The sequence below is a fragment of the Microtus pennsylvanicus genome, chromosome 11 (genome assembly GCF_037038515.1).
Source record: "Microtus pennsylvanicus isolate mMicPen1 chromosome 11, mMicPen1.hap1, whole genome shotgun sequence".
Lineage (NCBI taxonomy): Eukaryota > Metazoa > Chordata > Mammalia > Rodentia > Cricetidae > Microtus > Microtus pennsylvanicus.
Window position 1 is genome coordinate 75,079,300 of NC_134589.1, and position 22,032 is coordinate 75,101,331.

A 22,032-nucleotide genomic window follows, 5' to 3' on the forward strand; every position below is an offset into this window, starting at 1 on the left:
AGGTTTAATACCCATGCCATCAAGAAACCATTCCTGGGCTGGAGAGATGGTTCAGCAGTTAAGAGCACTGGCTGCTCTTCTAGAGGACCCAGGTTCAATTCCCAGCACCCACATGACAGTCACAATTATCTGTAACTTCAATCCCAAGGGATCTGATACCCTTACACGGATATTAAGCTAAAACACCAATGCACATAAATGTAAGTAAACCTTTAAAAAAAAGCATTACTTACCCAATGCTTGATTTTCATGTTGTATGTTTGCATCCCACCATGGATCTTGCAGTTGCCTGTTAATTTTCATCTTTGTCTTGAAGACATTTAAGTATTCTTTTGGGTCACATTTTCAAACTTACAGAAAGTAAATAAGACCCTAAAACAGCTCGTGTAGACTTCATACCGGCTGATCTTTTGAGATGACGGCAGTGAAGAGAGTGGCTTATGTGGTCAGAGATGGCAGGAAAGAGGTCGGCTCTGCTGGATGAAGAGGTTCCAAACAGGAGACTCACTTTTAAAAAACGTAAGTTTAGAGCTGGTGAGATGGCTCAGTGGTAAGAGCACTGGCTGCTCTTCCAGAGGACTGGGGTTCAATTCCTTGGATCCACATGGCAGCTCCCAAGTGTCTGTAACTCCGGTTCCAGGGGATTCGACACTCAGGCCTTTGCTGGCACTGATTATCGCACGTGGTGCACAGACATACATGCCGGCAGACATACACGTGAAATATATCTTAGTTTTGCTGAATTCGACCTATAAAATAGTGTTGGTCTGGTCTTATGACCCTTTGGATTTTGCAGTACTCGGGAAACGATGGAGTGAATGTTCTTTCCTTTGATACTAAGGGGTCTCCAGACTTAGTGAGCAGGGGAAGGAAATGAGGATTGGAGTCGCCATCTTTTATAGTATTTAACTGGCTAATATGTGCCCATTGTGTGCGCTGTTCCCTTCCTGTCATATTTCAGATGACAGTAGAAACCCAAAGAGGCGCAATAATTCGAGCTCAGACCGGCTAATGCGACCCGACCCGTATCAGGAGTAGTACTTAACAGGAAAGCTAAATGGGGTATGTTTTGTTGTCCTGTCCTTTGCACAAGTTAGACAACAGAGAACGTCCGGGGACTTTATTTTTTTATTTTTTAGTTTTTTAATTATTATTATTATTTTGGATTTTCGAGACAGGGTTTCTCCGTAGCTTATGGTTCGTGTCCTGGAACTAGCTCTTGTAGACCAGGCTGGCCTCGAACTCACAGAGATCCACCTGCCTCTGCCTCCCAAGTCCTGGGATTAAAGGCGTGCGCCACCACCGCCCGACATCGTCCGGGGACTTTAAAATGCAGGTCTCAGGGCTCATCCCGGAGCATCAAACACCCTAAGCTGTCAAATGAGCTTTTGAAATAAACGGTTAATTTTTGTACTGTGTTCCCAAGGTTGGCTTTGTTTTCGAATAATTTATCCCTAATTGTTTATTTTGTTGACGTTAGATCTCAAATTCAGAAAAGGCAGTAAATGTCAATAGGAGGGGGGAAATGAGAACTTATAAATAGTATCTACTTCACTAACAAAAGGAAAAGGTCAGAAGACAGCCTCAACCTATCAGCTGCCTGTGAGGCGGAGCGAGGCCTAAGTAGGTCACGCCTTCGGCCACGCCCCCACCGCGCGCCACGCCCCCTGCAGCTCTCCGCAGCTAGTCGATGCTGCTCCCTGGTGGCCGCGGCTGCCCGCTGCGGTCCCTGAAGCCGCCGCTGCGGCTGCGCAGTGCCGCCCTCTGCCGGCCCGGCTCCTTCCTCTCTCCCATCGGCCTCGGCTTGCGGGCCTTTCAAACATGGAGGAGCGCGAGTGGGGGGCGAGGCCGGCTCGCGCCGGCAGCCCAGCCAGCCCGCCCAGCCCGCGGCTGGACGTCAGCTCCTACAGCTTCGACCCGCTGCTGGCCCTGTACTCGCCGCGCCTGCCTCCCATCCCCTACCCCAACGCGCCCTGCTTTAACAACGTGGCGGAGTACGAGAGCTTCCTGAAGGGCGGGCGCACCGGGCGCGGCCGGGCGCGGGGCACGGGGGAGCCGGCCTCGGCGGGAACCTCCACCGGAACCTCCACAGGAGCCGGGACCACCACCAGGAGCCGTCGCCGCGCCGCGCCCACCCCAGATCCCGAGCGCATCCAGCGTCTCCGTCGTCTCATGGTGGTCAAGGAGGACGCGGACGGCACAGCCGGGGCTCGACGCCAGGGCCCCGGGCGCAGCAAGAAGGCGCCCCGCAATGTGCTCACGCGAATGCCCCGTGAGTGGTGCGGGGCGGCGGGAGGTCTAGGGAGGGTTTGCAGGGGTCCTCTGCGGGAGACTCGAGGGTGGTGGGGACGCGGGGAGGGTCGCCTGTGAGTCACAGGGGCTCTGCACGAGTTGAGGACGAGGGAGAGTGACGACCCACGCGGGAAGATCTACACAGGCCATTGATGTCTGGAGGAGTGTTCCCCGGTGGAGAGGAGCTGCAGAGGGGCTGCGGGAATCATGAGGCATGCGGAGTGATTGTGGGTCTTGCAGACAGTTTGGGGAGTATCAGAGGTCTGCAGAAGTGATGAGAGGTCTTGGGGACCAGTGAGTGGGATCTGAGGGTCAGGAGGAGAGTGAGGCAGTGAGTGGATCTGTTCTCATAGCACGAGACATTTCATATCCTGGCATGGGAAGTGACAGCTCCGCCTGAGGTGCCGTTTGCAAAATTGCCTGCGGGGACTTGATCCACCTCTGTTCACATTAACTAAATCACTACTGGTGGAATGCCGCAGACACAATGCCACCAACACACAGGTGCCGTTTTACAGCCACTAGCTAGCTCGGTCAGTATCTGCCAGGCTCAAGTTGCCCGGGCGGGCGTGCAGGTGGTTTAAAATTCTGAAGGTGTAAATGGCACAAAGGAATTTCTTGCAGCTTCCTAATAGGTGCTCAGGTGAAGCTGTAAATAGCAAAGGTTCTAATGTACTAGTAGGGTCTTGTGCAAATGGGATAGAGACAGCCTAGGGTTATACCAAATAATTCCGACATCTGCCCTGTGAACACAATGACCTAGTTAGCCAATTAGGGTGTCTGTAGCCTACTAATTAAATCGGTACAATGTTCAAGTGACTTCTTTTCAAACAGAGGAGTGAACTCGGCAAGAGATTTTGTTTTGATGTTCCTAGAAATATTTGTTTTTTAAGAGAGAAATATCCTGAAAAGTTGTGTGCTGCTGCTGGTGCCTTTGTGGGAGACACACGGTACCAGAGCCTTCCTGCCGAGCTAGGATTTTTCAGAGCTGGCTTGCACAGCAGTAGCAGAAGGACAGAGCTCTGCACGGCTCTGGAAGGAGCCGTTGCAGTGTCTTCTTTTGCCTATGTGGTTTTGCGCTGTTCGCTTGTTGAATTGCACCCAAGGCTCCGGGTGTCACATTTATTCCCATTTATTCCTCTTACTGCCTCGCTACCAAGAATTGTCAAGGGAAACACTTGAGAGCGGTTCGGTTTTTTTCTGTGTTAGGACTGTGTGAAGACCAGCTCCATCTGGTTCTCTTGATTAAGTTCATTTCTGGAGTCAGGATCTCAGGGTTAGCCCCGTCACTGGAAACATTAAGCAGTTGGGAGCACCATGAGAGATAGGTAGATACCACAAAGTCTTCAGAAAGCAAGCAAATGATTGAAATCAAAGGATTATATTTAAGGAGTTTTTTTTTTTCCCAAGGGTCCTCTTTAGGATTTAAAGTTAAAAAAGGACATGCATAAAAAGTCTTCAAAAATCAAGTTATGCAGTAAGCTTAACATGTTGCAGAGGTTGGCCCCTCTCACACATGTACGGGATTCACCTTGGTTTGAACACTGGCTTCATCTCCTTCCAGCTGTTGTAGTTTAGGCACATCACACCGCTGGCTGGACCTGACTTTCCAACATGGTGATGAAAGCGGTAGTGACATCTGTCTGTCGCTGTAAGGGTTAAAGTGATCAACAATTTGAAACCTTTTGCAACAGTGACATTCTCTAATGGAGAAGGTTTCCGCGATGTCTGCTGTCACTATCTGTAGGATGTAGTGGTGGTCATTATTATTTCCAGGTTGACATAATTAAGGGTCAGAAGACTTGTAACCTCAGCGGACAGCTAGATAAGTGACCTTGAACAGATTACTTTCCTTCAGTGGAGCTCTCTGTAAATTGGAGTGAGATAATTGTGAGCACAGGAGGACGCAGCCTTCCCTGAGGGTACTAGAGAAAGTGCACCAGAAAAGAAGGTTGACTTTGTGGTAGACCTCCGCTCACAGCACTCCTTAGTATGTTGTTTACCTTTTGAAAAGGCTGAAGCAGTGAACGTGAGCATGTCAGTCTGTTCATGGCAGCTGTCGGAACCTCCCCAGAGCGCTCTGTAGCCCCAACTGCCCAGGCAGCCCGTCAGGTCAGGCAGGGAAGTAGGCCAGATAGGACCTTCTGTTATCTGTGTGGTCCCTCCGCCCACTGGTGCCTTGAAGGACCTTGTTGCCACTCCTGAGATTTCCACTGGGGAAGGTGGTGACTGGGCCCTTTTGGCTCCAGCACTTCCACTTCAGAAACTCTGGAGCTATCAACCACCCAGCTACTTCCACAGTTAGGGACTGTTCTTAGGAACTATGGTGACTTTTTTTTCCCCTTGAGGCAATTTCTCTGTGTAGCTCTGGCTGTCCCGGAACTCAACTCTGTAAACCGGGCTGGCCCTTAACTCGCAGAGATCTGCCTACCTCTGTCTCTTAAGAATGCTAGGGTTAAAGGCATGCACCACCAACACCAGCCAGCTGGAGCTATGGCTACTTTTAATGCTTCATATCCACCCAGGAACACTTTGTCTCAGCCACCTGGGACCTGTTACCTCAGGCCGTTGTCAGTCTGGCCACAGAAATCTCTGTAGCTGTCGTACATGTTTGATATGCTCTCACTTCTCATCATACTGACCGACAACTGCCACCTTGAGAGACTGTGCTTCAACTCTACAATGTCCTCCTAAAATAGCTCCAGGAGACACTACTTCAACAACCTCTCTGGATGGCCCCACCCATCTTGCAGATGTCCCCAGATGGGGGAGGAGGATCACCTCCTCTACTCATGACAGCCACAAGCGTGCTCAGTAAACCTGCACGTTCTGTGTGACCAAGCGCAAAGTTAGCGGTTAGCAGACTGGGGGCCATGCTTGTGCTATGGACACGGCCTTTGCATCCCCTCCCCCTCTGTATTACCCTGTTCTGCTGGAACACTCGGCTCAGGTGAATCTTCATATGATGGTTTCATTGTCTACTTGTGCTCTTTATCTTGGGCAGAGCAGGCAGATCTGGTAACATGAAGAGCAGACAGTCCTGAGGACGCTAGCCCCAGGCACAGCCAGCAGCAGCTAGAGGGTTGCTGGAGCATTCAGAGTGGCTGGGAACGGAGATTGCACAGGCTGAGCCAGTGAAGAACTGAAGCCGTGCTGAGATGATGAGTCTGTGGACAGAGAAGGGCAACTGAGAGCCATGAAGATGGAGGAGCTGTAGCCAACAATCAGGAGTTATTAGTACCAACTGGCTGTGGAGGTGTGGACCTAGGAGAGCGGTCCTGGCACCTTAAGCTTGGAGTTGCTGAACTAAGAATCCGTCATTCATGATTTCCATCTGAATACAGCAAAAGCACCCTCAGCCTATTGGGAGCAAAAGCACCTGTGTGTTAAGGTAGTGAGACTTAAATGATAGGAGGGATGCAAAGTAAACTTATCCAAGGGCCTGGCTCTTGGAGAGCCTGGAGTGGCAGTAACGAGGAGGATGCTGTAGCTGGTGAAGGGAGTCAGGAGACCTGGAATGTGCCAATCAACTGGTAAGATTCTGGACCAAATTTGTTTCAGAAAGAGTACTGGGAATGCTGGGAAGGTTTTAATCCCTGACAGTCTATTGGCTTGAACCTCTTGCTAACCACAAGCAGAGATGGCAAAGCTCATCTGGAGTTGGACAGATGTGTCTCAAGAGTAGTGGCAGTAGAGAAAGAGATTTTGGAAGAACTTTCTTCAAAATAATGCCCACACACACTTCCATACAAAGTCTAAGGAGCCTGCCTCATGTCCATTTGGAGTCTGTCATGGAAATGGCTGGAAAAAATGTTCAGTGTTAGTAGAATTGAAGACTCCTTTTTGCCTTGCTAGCGTGCTTTCATAGGTGGTGCTCATGTTGCGTTTTGACCACTTATGGAGAGAAAAGAATGCTTCCTGGAACTACAGCTTATTGAATCTTTGAAAGGAGAGAAGTCAAAAGAACTTTACCGATGTAAGCAAGATCCTTGTGTTGCCGTTCCCTTAGTTAAGATGCATGCCAGTTCCCTCTGTTTTAGGAAGCTACATTAAGGCCCCTGGCTTGTTCATCTGAGAAAGACAACTTCTGCTTTGTGAAGGTGTGTGCTGGGAGGCAGGGCAGTGCATATTTGTGCAAAGGGTCTAACAGAGACACTGTGATGCACTTAATAAATGGAATAGATACCTGTTCCCAGAAGTGATCTAGAAGCTCACTCGCCCAATTTCATTTTACAAATGAAGAAACTTGAACTTATAAAGGAAAAGTCACTCACCGGCGTTACTCTGGGTAAGGTCTGGATGCTACTTCCATACCTGATTTTGGAAAGCCTGTGACATGCACAGATCCATGTATAGGCGTGTGCATGCGCATACACACATACACGCTTATCAAGGTTCCAAAGCCATTGCTAGAAGACACGTCAATGACCAACAGCATCTCTGCTTCCCTTCTGAGGCTGCTGTTTCTGTCACTGTGAGGCCACTGTCACTTTGCCTCCAACTGTACCGGGTTACCTAATTTCCAATCTGGCTCATAAACGCCCACTTGCGTCTGTTGAGTCATTTCCTTCCAAGAGGATTTTCCTTCGTTTGTCACGGTATTCATTTCTATGCCAACTCATGAATGAGGAAATCGGTTATCTGAACTCAAGTGCAAGGCTGTTCTCTCTTATACCCCTAGCAAGAATCAAGTTTTTGTTTAAAAATTATTGAGGTCTTTTGGGGAAGTTTTCGTTTATTTGTTTTTTAATACTCAAACCAGCAGAGCACAAAAAATAAATTGACATGAAGAAAAACCTGTCATTGCCCCAAGCTTTGCAAGAGAATTTCTCATTCTGAAAACAAAAGCTTTCCTGCCCATTATTTCTTCTTTGCATAGTCACAGTGCTATGTTCACAAGATGCTTATTAGGACCCTCGGGAGCCAGATGTTCAGCAGATGCCCTTCAAACCATTAGGTCCATTTCTTCCCAGTATGGAGATGTACATATTTCAATGTAGGAACTTCAGGAGCTTTTGCAGGCTATACATCAAAAAGCTATTCTACAACAAAAACAAACATTGCTCCATAGTGCCATCCTGAAACCTAATATTGTGTATGAGAAATTGAAAAATAAAATTTTTAAATTTAAAAAATATATAATTCATCTTAAAGGCAGACATAACAACATATTGATTAAACTAAAATAGATAAAATTACAAACATTGCAACAACTTTACATCTTCTGAACAGCTAGCTTGAATTTACAGAGGTCTGTGTGGCTCTGCCTTTAAGCACTGGGATTAAAAGCGTGCACCACCACACCCGGTTCACAATTTTGAACTTTTTTGTTACATAATATAGAATTACTCAGATGAACAAGTCTCTATACCTGTAGAAATAAGTATAATGATCATATTCTTAAAATACGGTTTTATTTTTATATTTATTTTTGTTTTTTTTGAAGCAGGGTTTCTGTGTGTAGCACTTGTTGTCCTGAAACTCACTCTGTAGACCAGACTGGCCTGAACTCAGCTCTACCTGCCTCTGACTTCTGAGTTTTGAGATTGAAGAGGTGTGCCACCATGCCTGACTTAAAATGTGTTTTTATTTTAGTGAGTAATTTTCTTTGAGGGGATAGCATGGATTTAGAGGCAGTATAAAGCACAGCTTTTTACCCTCAAACGCATGAATTGGCTTTTAGTTCACAAGAGGGTTGGCTCAGGTATACAGTTCACCAGAATTGTCCTGAAGAACACAGGACTGAAAAGAACCCAACTACTGGTGCGAGCATTCCCCCTTTATTTCTTTTTTTGCCTGCAGACATTTTTAAAAATGATGGTACATCTTAGAATCACTGTCATGATCAAATAGAGGAGACATTTATAGATAGTGAAAGACTTAGATCTGAGTCATGTGTGTGTCTTTTCCACAGTCTGTTGGAATCTGTCCTCTTTCTGAAGTGTGTTGGCTGTGCTAATTCTGCCATTCACGAGGCTTCTAGTGGTAAATGTGAGGTTGTCTTGGCTGTGCCAGGAGTGCCCAGTGGCCTTGGCTAGCCTGCCGCTGAAGACAGGTGTTGGCCATTGCTGACCCAGGCCTTCTCTTGTTTCAGTGCATGAAGGCAGCCCCCTGGGTGAGCTCCACCGCTGTATCCGAGAGGGAGTGAAGGTCAATGTTCACATCCGCACTTTCAAGGGACTTCGGGGTGTCTGCACAGGCTTCCTGGTTGCATTTGACAAATTCTGGAATATGGTAAGTGCCTTTCTCTATGTGTCTAAAGGACATGGGTAGCAAAGCCCTCGGAAGACCTCAGAACTGAACTCTTTCTACACCTTGACCGTCCCCACTGAAAACAGCATTACTGCTCCTTTCCCTTAAAGCAGGGTGTTCAGCCTGTGTTGTGCTCTTCCCTCCCTCCCAGGATCCGGGGTAGTGTGTGGAGAGTTGTTTTTGTTTTTTTTGTTTTAATCATATCTGTTTGAGATGCTGGAATGCTGCCTTATAAGCACTGACAGCACACAAACAGCCTCCCTCCACCATCAACCAACTATCTTGTCCTACATGCCTTTAGTGCAAAGGTTGAGAGACCTAACCCTAAGGTATAATTATGTTATCATTTAGTAATTTTTTTTTTTGAGACAGGATTTCTCTGTGTAGCCCTGGCTTTCCTAGAACTACCTCTATAAATCAGGTTTTAGACAAAGTCTCATTATGTACTCCTGGTGGAGCCAGGGAGGGGGAAAGCGAAGGAGTAGGCCAGTTGCCACATACACACCCCTGCACACACACTGCATCATCCTCTGTCTCTTCTGTCTCTAGCCGGGACTCAGACATTCCCTGTCTCTAAGGCTTCTCTCTTCTCAGCTTACTGGGTTCAGGTGTATTAGGTAGGAGTGGCATTAGACTGTTTTGTGCTGTCCCCTTCAATTAAATACTGGCTCTGGGGTCAAGGTACGGCTTCCTCTCCTCTAGACCCAAGTGTGTTTGTTTAAAGGTTTCTTCTACGATCTCTGCCCCATATGAGGGGAGCCACCTGGCTCTGTGCCAGAGAAAGGAGAGGAACACAAGGAGACAGAGTTCCCAATGGGGACCATGCCACTCACCTCATCCCTTTTGGTTTTGTCTAACTCTAAGACTTTTGCTAAGGTAAAAGTCTTATCTCAAGATTTGTAAGACTATTGTGCAAACTTTTTGGAGCTCAAGGGCTGGAGATGTTGGTCAGTGGTAAAATGCTTGACAAGCCCTAAGCCAGATCCCTTCTTGGTCCTTCTCTGTTATTGTTCTTTTTGTTTGTTTGTTTCTCTGTTTAAAGGCATGTGGTACCATGCTCCAGCTGTATACATTTTCTCAAGATTTGTAAGCATATTGGGCATAATTAAAAAATCTGTAAACTCAGCCAAGCGATGATGATGCATGCCTTTAGTCCCAGCTCTCGGAAGGCAGAGGCAGGTGGTTTTCTGTACGGTCAAGGCCAGCCTGGTCTACAGAGTGAGTTCCAGGACAGGCTCCAAAGCTACATAGAGAAACCCTGTCTCGAAAAAACAAAACAAAGGGGCTGGAGAGATGGCTCAGAGGTTAAGAGCATCGCCTGCTCTTCCAAAGGTCCTGAGTTCAATTCCCAGCAACCACATGGTGGCTCACAACCACCTGTAATGATACAGAATATTGTATACATAATAAATAAATATTAAAAAAAGAAAAACAAAACAAAACATGTCTGTAAACTCTGTAATTAAAGGTTAACTTAAAACTTGTAACACTGGGGTTGACAGTTAAAAAACCTGTACATAGGTAATCTCAAAGGAAATGTAGCTTGCTGTTGTCACCCCACTGGGATGGAGGCAGCCACGTCGCTGACAGCCATCTTTGCTAGAGTTAGAAAGGATGGAATTTGCCATATGACTTCATTCCCATCTTGGTTAAAAGTGACCACATAGAATAAGCCAACCACAGAAGAATCAACTCCTCCTAGCTATGAAGCTCAAACCGGATGTTTAATAAGGGATTAGAGCTGCACCCATGTGCAAGACTGTACCTCAACTGCTAACTGAAATTTGTAATACAAGAGTCACCTAGGTGGCATTAGTGTTAAAAAAAGGGCATGGAAGGGTTGTGGAGAGCAACTGAGGCATGGCACTGTATGGCAGGACTGGGGTTCCTAGAGCACACAGGAGAGGCTGTGGTGAATATACAGCCCAGTTGCAATGAGAGTCTAAGGAAGTGTGTGATGATCTGAGGACGTAGGGTTAAAAATCTGAGATCAGAGTTCCAGGGCTTCAAAACTCACCAGTCCCTGGACTCTAGATCCCACCAATCCCTGAGTTTAAAAATCCACCAGTTACTGAGCTTGAAATCCCACCAATCTCTACCCTGAAAATCTCCACCCTGGAAAACTCTGCCCCCAAGAAACCTTATATTAGCCTTCCTCCCACTCAGTTCTCTGCTGTTTCTCTCCTGAGCAGACGTAGCCACCCTCTGTGTCTTTCCCAGTGAATTCTTGTGTGAGGTTTGTTGTGCAGTGTGACTTTGTGGTATTCCTCGACTCCCAACTGCCAGACTTCCCTTAAGAGCTGCAGCATTTGCTTTGGAGAAATCCTTTCCTCAGAGCTCAGTGTCCACCTCCCCACAGACACACAAATGAAAAAACTTTCTAGCCGTGTGCTAGTGTACACTTTTAATCCCAGTTCATCAGGGCAGAGGCAGGCATAGCTCTGTGATTTCAAGGCCAACCTGGCTTACAGAGAGAGTTCCAGGCCAGCCAGGTCTATATAATGAGATTCTGTCTCAAAAAGGGGTGGGGGGGGGAGTTAGGATAGAAGGGGTAAAACAGAACCAGCCAAACAAAAAAAACTTTACTTTTATTTTAAGAACAGCCTTATGTTTGTATTTTAATAAGCTCTCTGAATATTTCTGTGCACTGAAATTTCTGAATACCTACGATGGGGTTGTAAAGGCCTTGCCATTGTCAAAGAAGCTCGCCTAATATGCTGGAGGAAGCTTGGACATCCTAGGCAGCTGCATCGGACTTGACTGTCTTGTGGCCAGGCTGAGTCACCTGTGCAGTTCTGTACCTAGATGCTCTCTACCTTTATCAGTGCTGCTGTCAGTAACACTCTTTCCCCCTTTCTTCTTTTGGGCTCCTCCAGGCCCTCACTGATGTGGATGAGACCTACCGTAAGCCTGTGTTAGGCAAAGCCTACGAACGGGACTCTTCGCTGACTCTCACAAGGGTAGGCAGCTCTCCCTGACCTCCTGTGTGCCCACCCTGCCTTCTAGCTTAGATGCTATGGTCACAAGCCACTGCCTGGGAACCAGGTGTCCACATCAGAGTCTTAGTCCTTCACTGCACGCTTCCAGCAGATCCTAAAGCACCTGCTTTTTCCCTGCATATGTGAGCCACAAGTTGCCTTCCAACTTTGTACCGTAGCTATGAGGGCTGCCTTTTCTCTTGTCATAGTTATCTGAGTTTTGTCTGGAAATTGAAAAGTGACCATTACCTTTTTTTTAAAAAGTCAATGCAAGGCGTTCACAAGCTGTAGCTGAGGACTCTGAACTTGGTGTGTTGGCAGAGTCAAATGGAGATATTCCACAGCTAATAGTTGTCACTGCTTTCCTTATAGCTGTTTGATCGGCTGAAACTTCAGGATTCCTCCAAAAAGGAAGCAGATTCCAAGTCTGCAGTTGAAGACTCCACCCTGTCTAGATACTCCCAGACATCCACTTGGAAGGTGGCTTCAGTGTGGGGACGAGGAGACACTGACCGGGGCTCCTCCCACAGGCGCTCGCGCTCCGTCCCCTCCTCCCTGCAGGCGTCTGCGAGGGAGGGGTCCAGGTCTGAGCTGTCAGGGAGGACTACACGGACAGAGGGGTCCAGTGCGGGAGGCACCTTCTCCAGGGCCACCACCCTTTCACGGGGCACATCCCGAAAGAAAAAGAAAAAGCCCAAGGTGGATTACCAGCAGGTATTCACGCGACACATAAATCAGATTTTCATTCGAGGCGAGAATGTCCTGCTGGTTCATCTAGCACAGTGACCAGCTCAGCCCCACTTGACCCTTGGGTTTAGAAATAAAGTGCATGACCTGTTCCTTTGCCGTACCCTAGTACCCCAATCAAAGTGTGAGTCGCAGGGGTTCCCACTGGTCCTGCCCGTTCAGAGGACAGAGCTGGCTCACCCTCTGGAAGCCGAGTCGAGGGGAGGACTGGTCATCAGTCCTAAGCAGGCAGAAGCCATCCACGGTGTATCTCTTGCCGGGCTGTCCTGGTCTACTCCAGAGTCTCAAGCGTAAGCTGTTCCCTTTGCCTCAGGGTCATAGCACGAGTGGAATCCTCTCCGTGGAAACTGTAAGAAACGCCTGAGAAAGAATGATTTCATTTCTAAAAGCTGGTGCTCTGAGCACCCTGAGTCTGACCTAAGAACAACAGTGTAAATCGCCCGAGAGCCCTGCACCCATATCTTGGAACTGACCTTTGCTCTGCATCATTCTGTCTTGACCAAGAAGTGACATTTCTCATCCTTGAATATTAATAAGGTCTAGGAAAGTTACCAGTGTATGCAGGAGTAAAGCTCAGCTAGGTGGCTGCTCTAAGTAGTCCGTGGAGACAGCTCCGCTTTGATCCCCTCTTCTCGTGGGAAGGAAAGCAGAAGCTTGTTGATCTTCCCCTCACCAGAGGTGGCCTCTGCACATGGTGTACCAGATGGGACTGTGCCGTGCTTGTGGCTCGTTGTCCTCTCCGACTCCTGTGGCATGGTGCTAGTGTGCATGTGCTCTGTGGTATCACCCCGTGTGTCGTGTGTCAACTGTCCTGATGTGACCTTCGTGTCTGACCACAGAGAGTTCTGCATGAACTCAGTAATACCCATATATCACGTGGCTGAGAGTCCCCTTTCTAGGCGGGACTGGGTGGTTACTGTGAAAGAGGGGTCATACACTTCTCTTCCCTGTGTCATGCCTGCGAGGTTCTTAGAAATGAATGGGTGTGTCCTAAGGGCACTTGGCTCCCATTTAAGCTTGAGTGACAGGAATACCAAAGGACCCAGGGATGCTCCTACTTGAATTCTATCACTGTATGCTTTTCAGTCACAATACAGAATGGGCTACATCTTGACACAGACTGTTAGGCAATGTTGATTTTCAGAATTTTGTTTATACTTGCTTTATGTTAGATAACTTATGTTCCAAGTAAGAATAAAAAATAACTAGTCAAAATGTATGTATGAATAGAACGTTTCCCCTGCTGGGTTTGTAGATAGCAAGGATAAGCCTCTTCAGACGCAGGCTAAATAAAGTTATGTTAGCTGGACCACTGCCTCATCAGACAATGAAAAGTGAGCAGATGAGCCTCAGTTTCTCCATCAGACACCTACCTCACCAGGGCATTGTGGCAGAATTCTAGGAAGGTGTTTTATAGCCTCTAAGCATATCTAAGTGCCATGAGTAATTTTCCTCACTCTCTTGCATAGCTCAGTAAACATTCTCTTGTCCTATGAGCAAGGCGGATGCTATTTAAGAAAGGTGTCTTCCCAGCTATCGGCTGCGGTCCTGTAGCCATCCGCAGAGGGCCGTGAGAACTGAGCAACTGTGTTTCACGGCCTGTTCTTCCCTCCAGAGAGGAACTGTTCTCAGAGGAACATCTTCATTAAGGAAAGAGTGACTTTCTTTTTGCTGCTCCCCGACATCTCAGCCCCTGCTTTTCAAGCGTATCTGTTGTGTGCGTTGTGTCCAGAGGGGATTTATGGGCTTTCTGTCTGTTTTCTGTTCACCTGCTTTGATTTCTCATCGTATCTAAGTTTGAAGGCAGGGCAGATGCACTGAGGGCTGTGGAGGCGTTGGGTACAGCCCAGGCTCATGATTCTTGTCTTCTGGCCTAAATTCCCTTCTGCCTCCTGTGCCCAGTCTCTGTTCTCCAGCCACTCCTCAGGCTGTATCGCCTCCATCCCCACCCCTGTTGCCTGTGTGGCTGTCCGTAGCTAGGAGCTGTAATGGATGCTCTTTTTTCCTGCCTATGTCGGAATGTGCAATCAAAAAGAACAGAAGGGATTTCTGTCCATCCTAGTGACCCTCCTGACTTATTTTACACACATGCTAGTTTCATGTTGCTGTATAACTGTCCCGTATTTCTATAAGGATTGATTGATAATTTCCTGCTCATCATGACAGCGGGAGCTGTGGAAATTGTGCGCTCTCCCTTTAGATTGCCTCCACTGTTTAATTTGGACAGTGATCTGAAATGAATGCTCGCTAGGAAATGTGCAATTTTGTGCAAAGCATGGTATTTATTTTTCGATAAGTCAATTTAATTATTGCCTTTTCTTTATTATTGGAAAATTTTTCAAAAATAAAGAAAAATAGGTTCTAATGTATTGCTGTTCAAAAATGATATCACATAGATTATAGTGAGTCACTGTAGTGACTGGACTGGGCTGGTTGTTTATTGATAAGCCCAATGCTTGGTGTTCAGAGACCCTGAGTTCAGTCCCTGGCATGAATGAATGAGTGAATGAGTCAATCAGTCAATAAAAGTTGCTATGGAAACAGCTGAGAAAGAAAGACCCCGAGGAAAGGAGTTGGTAAGGTCGAGTACTAGCAGACTCTAGAAGACCCCTTCCTTATGAGGAACCCATGAATCGAGAATGGAGTAGAGCCTCCTCACTGGTGTTCTGTGGAGATTAGGGTTTTCTTTTGAATAAACAGTTTTGGTTGTTCAAACTAATTTTTAGACACCCAGATAATTCACAGAATATTCCTGTATTCTTGTTGAGGTCTTTTCAGGAATATTTGGCTTTGTTGGGTGGTGGTGTTGCCAGCAATTAGTATGGTCAGTAATTGGCTTGTTTTTGTTTTTTTGGTTTTCTTTTTTAATTTTTTTATTGTTTTAATTGAGCTATATATATTTTTCTTTTCCCCTACCTTCCTCTCCCCTCCCCTCCTACCCTCTCCCATGATGCCCACGCTCCCAATTTTCTCAGGAGATCTTGTCTTTTCTTACTTCCCATGCACATTAGATCCATGTATGTCTCTCTTAGGGTCCTTTTTGTTGTTTAGGTTCTCTGGGATTATGAATTGTAGGCTGCTTTTCTTTGTTTTATGTCTAAAAGCCACTTGTGAGTGAGCACATATATTTGTCTTTCTGGGTCTGGGTTACCACATTCAATATGGTGTTTTCTCTAGATCCATCCATTTTATTTAGGTTTTCATTTGTTTGTTTTCACTTTGCTTTGTTTTTTTGAGATAGAGTCTCACTGTGTCTCCCTGGCTGGTCTGAAACTCACTATGTAAACCAGGCTGACTTCAAACTCACAGATCTGCCTGCATCTGCCTACCGAGTGCTGGGACCAAATGGGTGTCCCACCACCCCTGACTCAGCTAGAAGTGTTACAAGTTTAGCCACAGTGTTTGTGGAATTTTGAATAGAAATTACAAGTAGGCAAGCATCATCTCCTGAACAAGTTGTTAAAGGTTCCTGCTCAAGTGTAAGGGAGACAGCATCACAGGTTGGGGCCCTGGGTGATGTTCAAGGACTAAGGTCTGCAGCTTAAATAGACAAAGGAGGCCAGGCTCCTCCAGGCACAGTCAGCCATGCACAGACGCCAGGATTTCTGCCCATTTTGCGGTGACTGGTTTGACAGAGTGGTCTGCTCATGTCTGTTGGCTTTGTTTGTGCTCAGCTTGCAGAAGCTCCTGGTGGTGCTCACACCACCACTTGGGATGACCACATGCTGGTCAGGTTCAGACATGTTGAGCATATAGGTTACAAAAGCTGGGGAAGGGTGGAAATACTGTTTGGAAAGTAGCCTGCATTAAATGGGCATTGTTAATGTGGAAGTAGGAACCTTGGTGTGCCCTGTGGTTAAGAGATGGCTGCCGGAGCCCTGCCATGTGCCATTCTGTGCCCACAGAGCTGTTCTTGTGCTCCACATGGGCACAGCTTTCACCTGAGCTGCCTGTCAGAACCCTTGCAGTGAGCTGCGGTCAGATCAGGAGCAGCCCTGTTTGTCTTGACAGGGAAAAAAATGCCTCATGCCCCTTCAGAGGTTGTCAGGTCGTGGCCACGTCTGAGCTGCCTTTAATCCTCATTGGCCTACCAGAGACCTGTGCCGACACTTCTGCCCTTAAAGAAAAAAGAAATCAACCCAGCATGGTGCAAAGTGGGTGTTTGTGTTTCTGTTTGCACTCTCTGCGTAACGGCCACTCCGGCAAAATCATGAAGTATAGTTGGCTCTATAAATTGCTTCTTTAACTGTCCTGCAGATTTTTCCTGTAGGAAAAAAATTAAAATTATTTGAAGACAGCTAGCTGTCATTGGTGCTCCCCCAAAGCGTTTCGTTCCCTTCTGTACTTTTTATGAATGAAATGGTTGCTGTGTGTAGGTCAGGTTGATGGGAGGAAAGATTCTGGTAGTATAAGCTGAGTAGTTGGAGATACGTTTTCCTTTTTCTCCTCCTGAACCACATCTGGAATGCATGCGGCTCATTGTCAGCACCTCTGTTCACCTGTCCATGGCTTTCTTACCCAGAAGGCTTGTTCTCAGTGGCTGAAAGCAAAACCATCTCATCTGATCTGTGTGGGAAAGTCTGCTGTTACTTTCTAGCAAATTGGTGAACTTGATAAGCCTTCAGGCTCCTGTCAGTTTTCTGAAGAAGGGTTGGGCCTCTGTCACTCCCCATGTTTCGAGTACATTTCAAATGGTTGTCAGTTCACTCACCTAATAAAAGTGAAAGCTTCTGTCAAGAAGTGGTCTGACGGTAGGGGCGAGAAAACTCATGCATTCAGGACCTGTGGGGTCTTTACGGTGTCAGAGTCCAGGCTCCATGGGAACACCTGCAAACACAGGGTGTCCCTTCGGACAGCTGAAACTGTGGTTGCTGGCACATTGTAATCGCCTTTGTTGTGAGTCTGACGTGCTTTCAGCTCCCTGAAGGAAATGTCTGGACACTCCCAGGGTTGCTGCAGATGACCTGGCTGTGCCGTGCTGAGCTGGGCCACAGCAGCTCTTCCCATCTCTTTCTGTTCTCTCAACCGGAAAGCGGACAGTAAGCCATGTCCTAAAAAACTCACACCTGTGATCCTAGCCCTAGGAGACTGAGGCAGGAGGATCACTGTGATCCATGTTAGCCTAAGCTACAAAGGGAAACTGTCTTAAAAAAAAAAATGACAGCAACCAAAAAGTGGTTTGTTTACTCAGTACGGACATGTAAAGGCTCTGACGACCATGTCCCCTCTGCACCCTGACTTGCTGATGGCTGAAGATGGATGGCTATGGTTTCAGTGCTCATACGGCAACTGCTAAACCCCAACTGGTGTCATCTTTACATTATCCCTTGTTAGTTACCCGAGCCCCTTCCTGTTGATGGGGCCTGCTGCTAGGAACCTCCATTTGTAATGTTCGCTTTTGGTATGTGTCAAATGGGAGTCTGGAAACCGTAATAAATACGATTGTATCCATTTGCTTGATGCTTGGTCTCTGCTGATTTGGGGGAGCCCAGGAAAAACGTGGGTCTGTTACCAAGAGAGGACACACATCTCAAAAGTTAAAAGTATTTTCAGAGGGCCTAGAGTGATGGCTCAGCAGTTCAGAGCTACAGTCATGAGGACCAGAGTTAAAATGTGAGTGCCCACATAACAAGCCGGGTGCCCCTCATACACCTGTAACCCCAGCTCCTGGGTGGACAGAGACAGGAGACATGGGCTTGCTGCCTTCTAGCCTAGCTGAGAAAACTTGAGTCCAAGTTCAGGGCTGAGACCCCGCCTCAAATGAAAGAGGGGGAGTGAAGGAGGAGGGCTCCCTAGGCACAAATACAAATGCATGCACACACATGCATCACAAAGACAAATAACCAAATGAAATATTTCTAACTGTTTGTACTCCTAATGCTGTGATCTTGGGCCTTTTTGGTGCCAAAACTCACATCTGGGTGCCCATCATTGAGGCAGCTTTGTTCCCCCAAATTTGAATTCTCCCACCCTTAAGCTGTACTAATTGCCCTGTGGATTTCTTCTGCCTGGTCTTCACTGGCATTAATCCATTCTCCTCAGATCTGCTGACGTCACTGTTGGTTTTTATCCCCTCTGAATGTCTTTCCACACTGGAGTAACTGATCTACATAAACTTCCAGAAATCCGTGAATGGGCCCTAGCTTCCCTCCATGCATGTATGGAAGCTGAGCAGCCTGAGGGCTTGCCATGTTGGTGATTTAATCTCTCCTATGTACTTTCACAGTACCCAGTAAAACAAATGAACATCAAGCTAGCTCATACATGGCATATGCTTGCCATCCCAGCACTCAAGACCTGGAGGCCAGCCTAGGCTACACAGCTGGACCCAAACTCTAAAACTCCAAAGACAGGTATAGCGCAGTGGCAGAGTGCTTGTCTAACATGTGTGAATCTCTAAATTCCATCCTCAGTGCACACACACATGCTCAGAGACACAGACTCACACTGATTCTTTCTCAAGTTAACTTAGTATGCAGTGCCCTGCTCTAAAAGACATGGGTTAACCTGAGCTCAACTGCCCTTGTAAATTCCAAACCACCACAAAAGGGAGAGGGAAGCTGGTCCATGGTGGTACACGCCTTGATTCCAGCACTCAGGAGAAAGAGGCAGATGGATCTCTGAGTTGAAGGCCAGCCTGGTCTACAGAGTGAGTTCCAGGACAGGGCTGTTATACAGAGAAACCCTGTCTCAAAAAAAGGACAGGGGGAGTAAGACCCACAGCTCTAGGTCTGGTCATTCCCATATTCCAATTTTGTTTCATACATCAGAGATTGTCCAGGGTTTAGAAAGTCAGTAAATAAATATATCTTTACCCTGGCTTTCTGAGTAGGGTAAGCAGAAACTAAAAGAACTTGTCTTCTAGTCTTGGATAGAACTGTGTTTCTCAGTCTGCTTAGTTGCCACTAGGTGGCAGTTGGTTAAAGAAAACTGCCTCACGAGGTCTCAGCAGGACCCATGTCTCCAGCTGCAATCCATACTTAAATGTGTACAATCTTTGACATCAAGAAAAAAAAATAGGGGCTGGAGAGATGGCTCAGTGGTTAAGAGCATTGCCTGCTCTTCCAAAGGTCCTGAGTTCAATTCCCAGCAACCTCATGGTGGCTCGCAACCATTTGCAATAAGGTCTGGTGCCCTCTTCTGGCCTTTGGCATACACACAGATAGACTATTGTATAAATAATAAATAAATATTAAAAATAATAAATAAATAAACGGTGGTCTGCCCTGTGACAATGTGGGTTGCTGTCTTTACCTAATCTTAAACTCAGGCAGCCCAACTGCTGGCAGCCAGGGAGGGATAAACTTAGAAGTGAGGTAGCCCCTGCTTCCGTGTCTGTCACTATTCTCATTGCCCCCTGCTGGCAGGAGACTGGCCCCTGCACCGCTGTCTGGAAGCCCTTGTTTCTCAGCCCAGCTAAGACAGTGGTTGCTACTGTTTTTAGATTTCATCTCCAGCACGGAGTGACCACTCCAGAACTGGATGCAGACATGTTCATGACTCAAACAAGCGCCTATAATTAACCAAAAAGAGCCGTTGTTTTAGGGTGAGGGCGGGGTGTGTCAATGCCTATCTACACCCGACACACGGAGACCTCCAAAAGACTTCCCTACCCCTACCTGAAGCATGATTTTCTCCAACAAGCATGGTGGAGAGGAATGTGGTGTGTGGAATCACAGCTGATTTCTCAAAGGAATCACTAAAAACAGGGTCATGGTTATGTTTGTTTGCTTTCCATAAATACAACGAAAAACCCAAGTTGGTCAACTTATAAGAAGGGTTTATCTGACCCATCATTTCGGAGGTTCCTACCCACGACTGCTCAGCCCCGTTGCTTCAGGCCTGTAGGGAGGCGGTGTGCCATGGCAAAGTAAAACCCTTTCTGTTTCATGATGTAGTCATGATTCTCACTAATTACTTCCGAGCCTCAGTTTCCTCATCTCTAAAATAGGCACAAACCATTTTCATCTTTAAAATTTGGCAGTAGGGGTTGGAGAGACGGCGCTGTGGTTAAGGGTGCTTACTAGTCTCCAGAGGATACCACTTTGGATCCCAGAAACCACGTCCAGTGGCTCATGACTACTGTGTCTTCAGCTGGGCATCTGATGGCCACTGATGGCCTCCCTGAGCCTCTGCACATGTATGGCAGACACAGACATAATAAAGTAAACCTTAAAATGTTAGTGACGTAGTCTGCTAATCCGAAAGAGCACACCCTTGGTGCCATGTATACTTGAACTTGCTGTGTGATGTTCTAAGGTTCCCCTGGGCTTGCATCCTGGGTCCTGAGACCAGACCCACCACACTGGTCCTGTGTCCTCCTTTTTCCCAGCACACAGGTGTCCGTGATGTTATTTCTTGGCTCCCCCAAATTCTCTGCACTCCATCAGTTAGCTCTTCCTGGATTAAACCTTTAGAAGATCCTATCAGCTGCTGGGGGAGCTGCTCACATCTCCAGGAAGGCCATTAGGCTCCATGGGACATTCATTAGCTGGGGTTACAAGAGGCCCACGGGGCACTGGAATGGTAATTTCCTACAAGAGACCCCAGTGACCCAGTGCGAGCTAGCTCAGCCGGTCTGTGCATGTGGCTAATGAGGGAAGGGTCACGGTTTCGCTCCTGTGTGGGCCAATTAGAGTCACGTGGAAAGCACACTCTGGAGGCAGCAAGCAGCAGCTCACGCATTAGCTACTGGTCTCCAGGATGGTATGTCACCAGCTATCGCCACTGACAGGAACCCAACCCAATGTTTCCATTGTCCTTCCTGTGACTGCATGGCCCCGTGGAACTCAGAGCAACCTCACAGTTTCTGCCTTGGTCATGAACGGACCACCTGCCTTGTTTTGATTTAGCTACCGCTTTCCTGTAGGTAGGTTGACTTACTTCGTAACTTTGACTTCAAAGGAAGCTGAGAAAGGAAAATTGAGCAATCTGAAGCGGGAGTCTACATTAACATATGTAACTATGCGCGGGAAAACAGTCCTCTTCAGGCCGTCTGTAAACAACTCCTATGGCAGCTGCGGCGATCGACCGTGCACGACCGTGCACGACCGTGCACGACAGTAAATGTAGAGACAGTATCAGTGTGTGCTGTGTAACACCGGGCCAGAAATCAAATGCCATCTGCAGGGGCTGGAGAGATGGCTCAGAGGTAAAGAGCACTGGCTGCTCTTCCAGAGGCCCTGAGTTCAATTCCCAGCAACCACATGGTGGCTCACAACCATCTGTAATGAGATCTGGCGCCCTCTTCTGGACTGCAGGATACTGGTAGGAAGAACCCTGTATACATAATAAGTAAAAATCTTAAAAAAAAAAAAGTTCAAATGTCATCTGCAAAGGGAGCATTAGAAACATTTGTTTATAAGAAACGAAACCAATTTGCCGTAATGGGGAACCTTGGACCAGGGACCTGGAAGTTTCACGCTTCATTTTGAGAAAACTATTATCCTTGCAGGAATCTCGACACCAAAGGCCCTTCTGGAAGCCACAAATGAGCAGCTATTAAGTTGAAACAAACCCAGGGCTTTACTTACATCCACCTTTGACTCCAAAGTCACAGATTCTGTTCCACCCTCGCTGGCCATAACCCAGACGTAACTTCTTCTGTAGCCCACCACCGTTTAACACTAAAGCAAGTGCAAAGCAGGCGTGTTTGCGGTGTAGCCCCGTTTGCTTTTCCAGTCTCTAGCCAGCTTCTGCCTTCAGCCCACTCATGGTCCTCCTGCCTCAGCCTCCTGTGGGCCTGAATTATCAGGATGCGCAA

The 22,032-nt window shown here is 47.2% G+C and overlaps 1 protein-coding gene across 1 annotated transcript; it reads left to right on the plus strand.

Annotated features, from left to right (window-relative positions):
- Positions 1–1,779: 1,779 nt before the first annotated feature.
- On the plus strand, positions 1,780–17,729 carry Lsm11 (LSM11, U7 small nuclear RNA associated). The gene is made up of 4 exons (XM_075992859.1): positions 1,780–2,272; positions 8,387–8,526; positions 11,421–11,504; positions 11,895–17,729. The coding sequence occupies exons 1-4, from the start codon at positions 1,822–1,824 to the stop codon at positions 12,306–12,308; spliced, it is 1,089 nt and encodes a 362-aa protein (XP_075848974.1). The 5' UTR covers positions 1,780–1,821; the 3' UTR covers positions 12,309–17,729.
- Positions 17,730–22,032: the final 4,303 nt, after the last annotated feature.

Coding starts and splice junctions, on each gene's coding strand:
- Lsm11 (XM_075992859.1), top strand. CDS start 1,822: ATGGAGGAGCGCGAGTGGGGGGCGAGGCCGGCTCGCGCCGGCAGCCCA. Junction 2,273..8,386: donor TGTGCTCACGCGAATGCCCC/GTGAGTGGTGCG, acceptor CTCTTGTTTCAG/TGCATGAAGGCAGCCCCCTG. Junction 11,505..11,894: donor CTTCGCTGACTCTCACAAGG/GTAGGCAGCTCT, acceptor CTTTCCTTATAG/CTGTTTGATCGGCTGAAACT.